General features: G+C 45.9%; 1 protein-coding gene and 1 long non-coding RNA gene across 2 annotated transcripts in view; one reads left to right on the top strand and one right to left on the bottom strand.

Moving 5' to 3' along the window:
* Nucleotides 1–5,480, bottom strand: part of DMRT1 (doublesex and mab-3 related transcription factor 1) — a 58,922-nt gene extending 53,442 nt beyond the window's left edge. Inside the window, exons 1-2 of the mRNA XM_083719534.1 lie at nucleotides 4,500–5,480; nucleotides 1,014–1,206 (exon numbers count right to left, since the gene is read on the bottom strand). Of these exons, the coding sequence (XP_083575660.1) occupies nucleotides 1,014–1,206; nucleotides 4,500–4,820 (514 nt within the window). The 5' untranslated portion in view covers nucleotides 4,821–5,480. The remainder of the gene's footprint in view (nucleotides 1–1,013; nucleotides 1,207–4,499) is intronic.
* Nucleotides 1–12,738, top strand: part of LOC310835303 — a 481,690-nt gene that overhangs the window by 266,858 nt on the left and 202,094 nt on the right. The window lies entirely within an intron of this gene.

The raw sequence follows: 12,738 nt of genomic DNA, 5'->3' as shown, positions 1-12,738 counted from the left end.
CTGTAATACCAGAGTAGATGCAGTGCCGGATTTATGTATAAGCTAAACAAGCTCTAGCTTAGGGCCCCACTCTCTTGGGGGCCCCAACAAATTTAAAGAGAAAAAAACCTGGATGTACATTTCCAAAATATAAGATAAAAAAACCAAATAAAATAAAACCTACATACAGCAACCATGTTTTGTGTTGTGTAGGCTCCTGTGATATAAGTCATGGGCCCCGACTGCTTGCCTGCTCCCTCAAATATCACTGGATTGTCCTTTCTATATATATATATATATATATATAGGGTGCCTACATTCTGCATGGACTGGTTGCACAGCAACATGTGCAAATGGCTTGAGATACCTATTAAAGGTAAAGGACCCCTGACCGTTAGGTCCAATCGTGAACGACTCTGGGGTTGTGGCGCTCATCTCACTTTACTGGCTGAGGGAGCCGATGTTTGTTCGCAGTTTTTCCGGGTCATGTGGCCAGCATGACTAATCTGCTTCTGGCGAACCAGAGCAGCGCACAGAAACACCGTTTACCTTCCCGCTGGAGCCGTACCTTGGTCTTTGATGTGTTTTCGAACTGCTAGGTTGGCAGGAGCTGGGACCGAGCAACGGGAGCTCATCCCATCGAGGGGATTCGAACCGCGATCTTCCAATCGGCAAGCCCAAGAGGCTCTGTGGTTTACACCACAGCGCCACCCACATCCCTCAGATGGAGTCCAGAAATTACCATATAGCATGTATTCATCACAAAAAACAGTAACAATTTGTTGTTGATAGAGGACAGCTGGACATAGAAAGGGCTGCATTACCTTCAGGAGCTGAGGGCCGCATTAAACCTAAATCTGGCCCTGGGCAGATGGGACAAATTATCTCACCTGGTGTGAGGCAGCACACGCCTATGCTCCTGAATGAAAAACTAAATGGATGAAAATGGCGATGGCTTCCTATTTGGCTTGGGAGAGCCTCTAAATACTGCCATCTTACGGGGTGAGGGCCGGGTCCTTTGGCATCGCGTTTACCTGTGGACGAGGTTGGCACCGCGGAAGCTGACGTGGTGGGCAGTGGTGGGCTGGCACTCTCCAACAAGAGGCAGGAAGGGCCCCCGCTGGCATTGCTCTCTTTCTTCACGTACATTTCCGTGGCGCTGGGCAACGGGATGGGGTGGCTGATGCCCAGCTCCTCTTCCTGAGCTTGCTGCCTTCGCAGGGCAACCTGGGAAAGAGATGTGGGAATGTTCAGGGATGCAGGAGATGATATATTGTTTGATAATAACCTTTCCAACTTGTGTTAACAAGTTCACAATTTAGCAGAGTAACATTCCCCTTTTAAATTTGCAGCGGATGCACTTCCTCAGGCTTGCTAAAGCTTCTATAATAACTGTTCTGGTATTTCCCCCTTATTCCCTCATAAAAGATAAGACAGGACACAGTCTTCTATGAAAGTATAAAAAGAGTTTACTCACATATCATTCTGTTCACAATTGGATCCCAGAAGGCAGACTTAGCTTAGAAAAGTAACATACACCTGGAAACTATCTCAGAAGGAGACAGACCCTTTGTCCTCTCTTACCAAGAGAGCATCTTTGGCTAAGCAGATGTTGCTTCTTCGATGCATGTAGTCAAAGAGAGAGAGGTGGCTGCCCTGCCCTGTGCTTTTGTCGTTACCTGCACAGGTGAGGTCACACCCACCTCTAGTCCCATGCAGAGGATAGTCTGTCCCAGCCCAGAAGGAAACAGGAAGTTTACCTGCTGGCTGGACAAACATTCCTCCCCATGTGTAAACATGTTCACTCTAGGAATGTTGTACTTGACTGCTCTTGTGTTTCACATCCCACAAGAGAAGGGGCAAAACGGTGTTTCCTCTCCAGATTGAAAGAATGATGACGGCAGCAACTTCGATGGGAAATGCCAGAGCAAAACCAGAATGGCATTTTAAACAGTTTGCATGCACCAGCGCAAAAGGAGGCTGGGGGAAGGGCTGCAACACACAAACACACCTTTCCTCATTTATGATATTTGTCTGCATGCGTGCAGAAAGTTGCATGTAAAACTGGAAGTTCACATAGGGAAGGTTTTTAATTTTTTTAAAAATGTTTTTGTATATGTTGGAAGCTGCCCAGAGGGGCTGGGGCAACCCAGTCAAACGAGCAGGGTACAAATAAAATCACCATCATCAGGACTCAGGACTCCTGACCATAGCAACAAGGAAAAGATTTCCTTTGCTTCAGTGAATTCTGGATTGCACCTGGAATTATGGCAAATTCAGGCCCGGGTGTGTGGAGAGAATCAAATTCATTCCAATAAAAGGTGGAAACTACTACTGAAATCCAGAGTTCTCTGATTCTGCTCAGATATCTGTGTAGTTCCTCTAGAAGAAAAGGAATGGCTGCAGGAAAAAAAATAACAATAGAGGTTTCTTGAATAAAGGACCTAATCCAGTGGGGGGCTTGCTTTAGGACTGAGGTTAAAAAGTTATATTACTAAATAATGTGATTTGATTATTTTTAATCTCTCTCAAGATTGTTTTAAATATAATTTTTTGTTGTTTTTCTCTTTGTAAACTGATTTGAGGTTTTTTGGGTATGTGCGTTTTACAATCAAGCAGTGTTTCCTCTGGAATGCTTGAAAGAAATGGCATGGGTGATTTTGGAGCAGAGCAGAATTAAATGTTGGGAAGAGTGTCTTTTTGAAAGGCAGAATACGTTAGGAAATATGGGACAGTCTCTGTTTTTCTCCTTAACAAGTGAGCAAAGAGAAATCACAGTAATATAATCCATACTAAGGTCCTAGCACAAGCCATCTTAGAAATAAAGTATAGGCGAATGTATTATTACCGAAAAAGATGGCTATTCCTACATCTCTATTCTGAGATCTGGTTTAATATTGTGTGTGTGTGTATGTATAATCACTGGCATTTTTTAAATGTATTAAGAACTATTAAGAGAGAGATGATGCCTATTATTTAGGTTAATGGGAAACCCACAGAAATTCAAATATCTTAGTTTAACTGCGATTTGAATGTCGGCTACTTGTTATCTAAGGACTGGTGGCTGAAACTTTCAAAACGCTCTAAAACTGGGAACTTTGAAAACATTTGTAGCAGATCTTTTCCAACCGATTTTGCATCAGGTCTAGTTATTACATAGCATTTTAAATGGAGGGAGAACAGCTTTATAATGGGAAGAGAAAGAACAAGTCAACAATGTATTGATTTGAGTGGTATTTACACACCGATTTGCAACTCAACACCTTGGGTTGTTTTGCCTTTTTTTTTTTTTTTTTTTTTTTTTTTGCTTTTCATTCCTTAAGTATTCTAAATGAGTTAATGGCACAAGGCCGGAGAAAAAAATTGAAATATTTTTGCTCATATATAGCCATTAAAGCCAACCTACTTGCAAGAATCCCAAATCCTAAAATGTCTGCTGAATAAAAACAGCGCTTGAAATTGAGAGTTTTTGTATCTTTCAATTGCCTTCATCATGGAAGTTGAAGTTTCCCCTTGACTCTCAGCGCATTCATACATGTGCCTACTTAGAATCAAGTCCCACTGGCTTCAGTGGAAGCTTCCCCCAGGTAAATGGATATAGAATTGCAGGGCATGAACTACCATTTGCACAACAGAACCCTTTTAAACATCTTCTATGTGCACTTTTTAGTGTAGCCATATACCTTTCTAGAATGCAAATGACAAATCTTCCCAAAATCCAATGTGATTTTTAAGTTTTGAGATTTCCCTTAACAACATTCAACCCTTTCCCCTCTATTTTTACATCACATACACAAATTCTAATATATATTTTTTCATCAGTAGATATAGCAAAATAAGATGGAGCCGTTATTCATAAGTTCTTCATGGATAACGGTCTACAAAATACAAGCTCAAAATCCTGATATACAAGGGCGGGGAAGAAAGACTCAGAGACGACAGAGAGAAATCGCATGATGGATATTATTTTAACTAACAAATAAGCAAACTCCATTTGTTGTTTTAACAACTGTAACATATTTTTTTCTTTTAATATAACAGGATGTGATGCATTTTCAGATATTATCAAGGTAGCTTCAAATTTGGCAATGAACGGTGGGCTTTTTAGCACCATCTTACTCAGAAGTAAGCTGGGCTGTGTTCAGTATGGCTTACTCCCAGGAAAACCAGCTTGCACCCTTTCCATTAGATGATCTGTCACTGGATCCTTAATTTTAGAAATCATGACGCACACACCCTAAAGTGTCTGAACAATCCAGGAAAAAAGTATTTGGAGTTGCAAATCCGTACCACGGAGAAAGGCCCAGTGCTATCCGTGGGCCTTACTCCTGAGAAGGAGGAGCAGGGATGGACCCGAGTCTTTCTAAATGCAAAGGACTAAGCTGGCTCGCCCGCTCACTTCCCTGGGACTCCACCTGCCGCATTGCAAGCCAGAGCTGCGCGCAAACGGCCCGGGCATCCTTATGGGGCGGGAAGGGGGTCTCCCCGCATCTCGTCCCCCCCGGGAGGTTTCTGCTCACCTGGGCGGCCATCACCCGCTGCCTCTCGGCGATCAGGCTGCACTTCTTGCACTGACAGTCTCTCCACATGCAGAAGCGCTTGTGCCCTTTCAGGGGCGAGGAGTAGCCGTGGTTCCTGCACCGCGCGCACTTGGGCAGCCGGGGGGACTTCTTCCCCGACGGGGCGGCCGCGCCAGCCGGACTCTGAGCCGGACCCCCGGCATTGCTGGTGGTCCCTGCGGCCCCCAGGCCAGAGGATTTCCCGAAGGTGCCCACCTTACCCCCCTGGCCGGCATGCTCCGACTGGGCCGACGGCTTGTTGAAGGAGGACTCGTTTGGCATTTCTTCTGTGGGGACGACTGATTTGACCGTGTGGGGTTCAATTGCTCCTGTTTTTCTGCAGCGGGGATTATGTCTCAAGGACCAGTTAATCTGTATGCCCAGTTTTAAACAGAGGCGTCGAGGCCCTCGAGGCGCCCCTGGTGCCCGGCGGCTGCTCTGGTGCGCGCAACCTGCCTTGCAGAGCCGAGCGCAGCAGCTTTGCGCAAGGAGCACGAGTTTCGCCAAGGACGCCCGTTGCAAGTAGGGAAGCGGGCACCCGACGGCGCCAGCTCCGCCCCCCACCTGCTCCCGGGGCTGCCCTGTGCAAGGCCCAGCCCGCGCCTCCCTGCAAGGGCACAGGGGGCTTCCTCGGCAGGCGCCAGTACTCCTGCCAGAGGGTCAGAGTGCACGCGCTCGGCCATGGGACTCTAGCATGGGAGGGTAGGGGGCTTTCGACCTTTTAGCATCCCACGCCTGCAAAATTTGCGCGGGGGGGGGGGGCAACAACAGCTTCCCGTTGCTTCCAGGAGCGTGCACTTATACTCCGAGGGAGCTGCGCGTGCAGGATTGCAACTGGTGCGTGCAAGGCTCCTCTGCACACTTCTGGTGCACAGCCTGAACCCTTTGCACTTTGCTGCAAAAGCAAGCAGGCGCCTCTGCTCTTTTGCTGCAAAACCCTTTGCAGCATGCAAGCTCAGTCTCGTGGAAGGAAGAGCATTCCATTGCTACTTTTTCTTCTGGGGTGGAGAGATCTCATCAACTCATTTTGCGCCCCTTAAACCCCCTTAATTTTGCAGGCAGCAACCGGTATATTAATTGCACGTCTGTTATATATTCATTCCCAGGGAAATTCCAGAGTCCAGTTTAGCTACTTTACACATACTTATCTGTAACTTGAAGGAAACATGCCTTTTCAACCACAGAAGGCTGCAGTGTGGCGCGAGGGTGGCCGGATCGGGACCTCACCACGCCCGCTTTTCCAGAACCGAATTCCCCGCTCCGCACCCGGGAAGGAATGGTGGATGAAAACGTTTTCTATGCTACGTTTCCCTTTGCTAAGGTGATAACAGTAAAACAGACTGGAAAGTGGTTTAATAGTTTTATTTAACGGCTTAAATGGCACTGTGCAACCATGGCTTGATCTAAAGATCATTCCCTTCCAAACTATGATGACAATCATTTGAAGGAGGTTTTTCCAAGAGAGAAAATTTTAATCCAGGGGTGATGCACTGGTGAGCCTCCAGTTGTTGCAGCAGTGCTGGATTTACATATAAGCTAAACAAGCTATAGTTTAGGCTCCCACTCTCTTGCCCCCCCCCCCAATTCACTATTAATATACTTCTTCTTAATTGTATTTCAGTTAAACAGTTACTTTGATAAAATACATACTTTGGTATGTATTTTAGATACCTATGAGGTCCATAAATTACCATATAGCATATAAAAAGGTAAAGGGTAAAAAAAACCTTTACCATTAGGTCCAGTCGTGACTGACTCTGGGGTTGTGGCACTCATCTCGCTTTATTGGAGCTGGCGTACAGCTTCCGGGTCGTGTGGCCAGCATGACTAAGCCGCTTCTGGCGAACCAGAGCAGCACATGGAAACGCCGTTTACCTTCCCGCCAGAGCGGTACCTATTTATCTACTTGCACTTTGACGTGCCTTCGAACTGCTAGGTTGGCAGGAGCAGGGACCGAGCAACGGGAGCTCACCCCGTCACAGGGATTTGAACCACCGAGCTCCTGATCGGCAAGTCCTAGGCTCTGTGGTTTTACCCACAGCGCCACCCACGTCCCTATATAGCATATATTCAACAACAAAAAACAGTGATCATTTGTTGTTGACAAAAGACAGCTGGACATAGAAAGGGCCCCATTACCTTCAGCAGCTTAGGGCCTCATCAAACCTAAATCTGGCCCTGGTTGTAGGGCTATAACTTCCATAACTGGCCATGCACACTGGCCATGTTCAGGGCACCAGGCATAAAGAGATCCTTGCTCCTAGTAACACAAACCCTCCAGCCGCAGGTGCATGATCTGCGCTGAATTTTTCTGCTGCTAGTGTTGCTATGGCTGCAACCGCAGCAGCATTCAACACACCTCTTGTCCCCACACCTTTGCAATGGGAGGCAAGTCCCACCTGCAGTGGCAAGCCAGCATCTTAATTAGTCTAAACTGCAAAGCCCCAGGGCCTATATAAGTTGTGGGTGAACATATCAGACAACACAGGAATTCTTCAAACAGCTCTTGTTTATTCATAGGCCAGAACAGAACTGAACTGAAGGGTTCAGCCAGCCTGCTTATATAGAGCTCCACTAGAACGCAACAGTAACCATTTTCTGTAACTATCCAATCACTGAACGTCACTTTCAATCCCTTATTTGCATATGTGGACCTGAACTATCTACAGTATCCCCCTGCTGGCCCAGGGTGAGAACTTCTGTACATAACACTATAGGTTTACAAAAATCTGTCATCTGGGGGCTTTTCGTTGGGATGAATTAAGATGGTGCGCAGCCACTGTGGCCGGAAGCCAAGCTTGCTTGCCCACCCAGCTCCAAACCTACTCATCAAAGGGCCAGGTGAGTGGGGCAGTTAGTGGCAGCACAACTGGTCACATGACATCCCCAGAAGGCATCAAATAATCCACCAACATCTGGAGAGTCATTGTCTCACCACCCTTGCTATGATCTCTGTTGTTGCTTTTGGCCAAGGTGTAGGTTTTTGATAAATACCAAAGCCCAGTTACCTGAGATAGAATTGGAATGATGTATCAGGGACCCTTTTTTCAATTGCCTTTTAATTCTCTGGGGGAAAACAACTATTACCTGTCTTCAGCTTATGAATCAGCTACATTCTCCGCATAGTGAAATAAATGTTCAGAAAGGAATAATGTCTTTTGGACTCTTAGCTTCCCCCCCACCCAAGAAGAACATCTTGTGAATATGGTTAATGTAGCGTGGAATGCAAGAAACAACCATTTTTAATTTGAATAATAATTCCTAGGTATGTGGGTCTTTAATTCAAATTATCAGAGGGATGCATACCTTCCTGTTCCAGGGAAGAGATGGCGGTTATTAAAGATGTACATTATCAATTGCTCCTTGTCACTTCTTGTTAAAGAAACTACCTTCCGAGGAAGCTGTGTCCCCCCACGCTAGAAAATGGTGTGTATGATAAAGGAATTTAAAAAACGTTAGCATTTCAGCATTGTATAATGTGTGTGACATTGTTACATACATAACAGCAAGTGCAAAATGCAATTAAATGTTCTGTGTTAAAAAAACCCCCAAACAGATCCTTAGTCAAAATGGGAATCAAAAGTTGTGAGGATTCTTTAAAGTTGGAGAGACATAAGAGGTCCCACCTGATAATCAAAGTAAGGTCACTTCCAGCCATCCTGATTTGTTTGCAGCAGGTCTGTGAGGATATTATAGGAGATTGACTGCTTATTTAGCATTTAGTCTGATTTGTTTGTAGGAACACTACAGCATTGCATCAAACAGCTGTTATCCCACATTTCCCATTGTGTTTTCCTGACAGTTTCCTTACTGTTAAGTTGTGGGTGAACATATCAGACAACACAGCAATTTTTCAAACAGCTCTTGTTTATTCACAGGCCAGAAGAGAACTGAACTGAAGGGTTCAGCCAGCCTGCTTATATAGAGCTTCACTAGAACGCAACAGTAACCATTTTCTGTAACTATCCAATCACCGAACAACACTTTTAATCCCTTATTTGCATATGTGGACCTGAGTGAAAACTATCTACAGTATCCCCCTGCTGGCCTAGGGTGAGAACTTCAGTACATAACACTTACCACACAACTACTAGATTGTGGTGGTGGTGTTTTTTGCAAGCAGGCTTGCTGGGTAAGAGCACAAAAACCTCTCATTGTGTGGCCTTAATTTGCTGGTGTGTGCATGAATCCAACCCACAACATTGTGGGGGCCTGAAGAGGCCTACGTATGATATAAAGGGCTGTTGTTTGCATGCCATTCAGTTTTTGGATTGCTTCAAAAGTGATAATGGGGTAAAAACAACAACCATGTGTCTACCTGTCTCTGTCTGTTTGCCTAAAATCAGCAGTGGGTTGTGGCGGCAGAAAAGGCTAATGCAATTTGAGGGTGCCTTAATAATAGCCCTTGTTTCTGCTGGACTTAGTACTGGGTGCTGCACTTCATAAAGAATATACAGTGGTACCTCGGGTTACATACGCTTCAGGTTACAGACTCTGCTAACCCAGAAATAGTACCTCGGGTTAAGAACTTTGCTTCAGGATGAGAACAGAAATCGTGCTCCGGTGGCGCGGCGGCAGCAGCAGGAGGCCCCATTAGCTAAAGTGGTGCTTCAGGTTAAGAACAGTTTCAAGTTAAGAACGGACCTCCAGAACGAATTAAGTACTTAACCCAAGGTACCACGGTAGTTACAACGAAATGTGTTTGGGAGAGGGCAGCAAAGTATGGTCAAAAGTATGGAAAACAAGTCTGGGGGAGAGAAGATTGGAGAAGATGCCTGAAGGTCATTTAATGGGCTAGAATCTAGGTCTAATGGGCTTCTGTGAAAAGAGAGTAGACGTTGCTTGAATATGAGGAAACATATTCAGTGTAGCAAGCAGATTTCTACCAAGCTGGACATCGGTCACTAAGCATGTTAGTAATGGAGATGGGAGGGAAAAGGCACTCGCCAAAGTTTCCCCTTCCCCTCCGCTGTAAAGGTTCCAGGAACCTGTTTGATTCAAGACCTAGCAAGTTCACACGTTAGGGCAGGTGTAAGGTGTAGGGCAGGCCCTCCAACTGTTGCTGGAACCACAGCTTCCACCACTGATCCCTGGCCATTGTCATTGTGACCAGCTCCATCTGGTACGCAGGCTAAGATCCTACCTGTCTTGCCAGAGTGGTGCATGCTCTAGTTATCTCCCGCTTGGACAACTGTAATGCACTCTACGTGGGGCTACCGTTGAAGGTGACTCAGAAACTGCAATTAAACCAGAATGCAGCAGCTAGACTAGTGACCGGGACTGGCCGCCGGGACCACATAACACCGGTCCTGAGAGATCTGCATTGGCTCCCAGTACGTTTCCGAGCACAATTCAAAGTGTTGGTGCTGACCTTTAAAGCCCTAAACAGCCTCGGTCCTGTATACCTGAAGGAGCATCTCCACCCCCATCGTTCAGCCCGGACACTGAGATCCAGCGCTGAGGGCCTTCTGGCGGTTCCCTCATTGCGAGAAGTGAGGTTACAGGGAACCAGACAGAGGGCCTTCTCGGTAGTGGCGCCCACCCTGTGGAACACCCTCCCTTCAGATGTGAAGGAAATAAGCAGCTATCCTATCTTTAAAAGACATCCTAAGGCAGCCCTGTTCAGTAAAGTTTTTAATATTTAACGCTGTACTGTTTTTAACATTTGATTGGGAGCCTCCCAGAGTGGCTGGGGAAACTCAACCAGATGGGTGGGTTATAAATAATAAATTATTATTAAATTATTAAATTATTATGGACTGGTTGGACACAGAGGAATGGTGGGAGGCAGAGACCAGGGAACCACCAAGGGAAGAAGGCTCAGCGACCAGGGGTAGGAGCATGGGGAGAGGTCAGAGGGAGAACAGGAGGCGTCAGAAGCTGGAGACGGGACAGGGCTTATAAGCTGGGAGAGTCTGTGGCAGAGAGAAGGCCAGAATCGGAGGCTGAAGCTGAAGCAGGAGAGTGGGAAGAGGGCTAGGCCAAGAGAGAGAGATGAGTCAGGCTGGTGAAGAGTCACAGGTGTCTCCCCCTCCTGCTGCAACAAGCTCCTCTCCAGCCCCGTCTCCCAGAACTAGAAGAGGGCTGAAATGGGTGGAGCAACAACAGGTCGCAGGTAGGCATAGTCTCTGTCTGGTTGGGAAAAGCCCTGGAGAGGAGAGGACTTAGAGAGCTGGGGGGAGGCAGGGGCTTTCAGTATGACCCACTGGGAATATGCTGCTGCGCTCATTGGATCTGATGCTCAGCCAAGACTGTGCAGATCATGTTTTTGCACCAGCTCAGCATTCCTGCTTTAAGAGAATATTGAAGCACAATAAATGCTCACAACTGCAGCCTTTCAGGCTCGGTATAGAATAGTTCAAAATAATATGCTTAACATAAACTGATCATATAAATAGGAACTTTCAATCTCTATGTCAGCCAAATGAACTGATCTTTATCTTTTTGCTTTGTAATATTTGCATGTGCTTAACAGTGGCGTATTTCACACAGAGGAGTACTGTGGTGATTGCATGGGGTAGTGGGCAAAGAATCGTGGCACTGCGGAGTTTGAAGGGACCCCAAGGACCATCTAGTCCAACCCCCTGGGGATCCCCACTAAAGCATCGATGACAAACGGCCACCCATCCTCTGCTTAAAAACCTCCCTTGGAGAGTCCACCACCTTCCGAGTAGACCCACTGAAATTAATGGACCTTAGGTAGTCATGCTTTAATTGGTCAATTTCATGGTCAATATCAATGGACTAAGGATCTGAATAAAACTTATTTGAATACCACCCCATTAGCTAATGGCTAGTCTTTTCTTTCTCTCTTGTTACACATCTTGCTATATTTCAAACGATAAAAGATGGATTGCCTGCAATAATCAGATGCTTTGAATAAATTTCCAATAGGCCTATCAAGCAATGAAGTGGGTTTTAGTTAATTATGTCCTTTAACTCATTATTTTAATAACAAGCCCATCAAGCCAATTGATCATAAAGAAAAGGGGTGTTCTGAGGGTCTTTATACCTGTCCATTCTTTCGTTGCCACTTGGAATTCAAAGTAGACACATTTTGAATCCTCTGCCAAATAATTACTTAGTTAATCAAGTTGGCTAATTGTAACATGTTTCCAAAGCTTGGCTGAGCCTCATTTATAACAGAGATGTTGAGGGCAGGCAGAAGAAACCGCTGTATTACTCCACAGTGATCTTCCAATTCATTTTAGGTGCAGTAAAAAAATTAATTGGACCAGTGACTTAGAACATTGAGGGCCGCTGCATGACTCATTAAACTGACATTCTGAACATTTGTAATTCACAATACAAGACTGATAGAATCCTATATGCGCTCTATATGTTTGTCCTCTTTTATCATGGGCCAGCACCGGTACAGAGAAGGCCTTCTGATTAAGCTGCCACCATCAATTGAGAGAGAAGACAACCGTAATGTAGCTCGATTTGATAAACCGGCAGAGTGTGACAAAGGAAGTCTCTTTATATAAAAAAAAGGCTACGCAATTAATTGCTACCTTTTTTATTTATGATATTTAATTCCTTATTAGATACAGCCGGTTTTCCACCGTGGCGAGACAAGGTCAGGAATAAGAAGATGGTTTCAAGTGATTAAGCAAATGCCTTGCTCTCTGCATTTTTAAAATATGTGATCCATCTAATTACGGCATATTTTTGGCTGTTGCAGTGGGACGCGGGTGGCGCTGTGGGTTAAACCACAGAGGCTAGGACTTGCTCGAATCTCCGCGACAGGGTGAGCTCCCATTGTTCGGTCCCTGCTCCTGCCAACCTAGCAGCTCGAAAGCATGTCAAAGTGCAAGTAGATCAATAGGTACTGCTCCTGCGGGAAGGTAAACGGTGTTTCCGTGCGCTGCTCTGGTTCGCCAGAAGCGGCTTAGTCATGCTAGCCCCATGACCTGTACGTCGGCTCCCTCGGCCAATAAAGTGAGACGAGCGCCGCAACCCCAGAGTCGGCCATGACTGGACCTAATGGTCAGGGGTCCTTTACCTTGGCTGTAGCAGCTCAGCCTGTGCCTGCAACAGCCAGTCTCCCATCTGCATGCAGTGGGTGAACACATTTTTAACTCCCCTGCTTGTCCTGCTGAACTCCTTCCCTTGCGGTTATGCATGTGTGCATGGTTCTGCAGAGAATTGTCAGAAGGAAAGAGCAGCGCCAGATTTAACCAAAAGCAACTGCCCCGCT

This window comes from Podarcis gaigeae, assembly GCF_964106915.1.
Source record: "Podarcis gaigeae genome assembly, chromosome: 17".
NCBI classification, from domain to species: domain Eukaryota; kingdom Metazoa; phylum Chordata; class Lepidosauria; order Squamata; family Lacertidae; genus Podarcis; species Podarcis gaigeae.
Note: the sequence above shows the minus strand (reverse complement) of the source record. Positions and strands in the feature narration are given on the sequence as shown.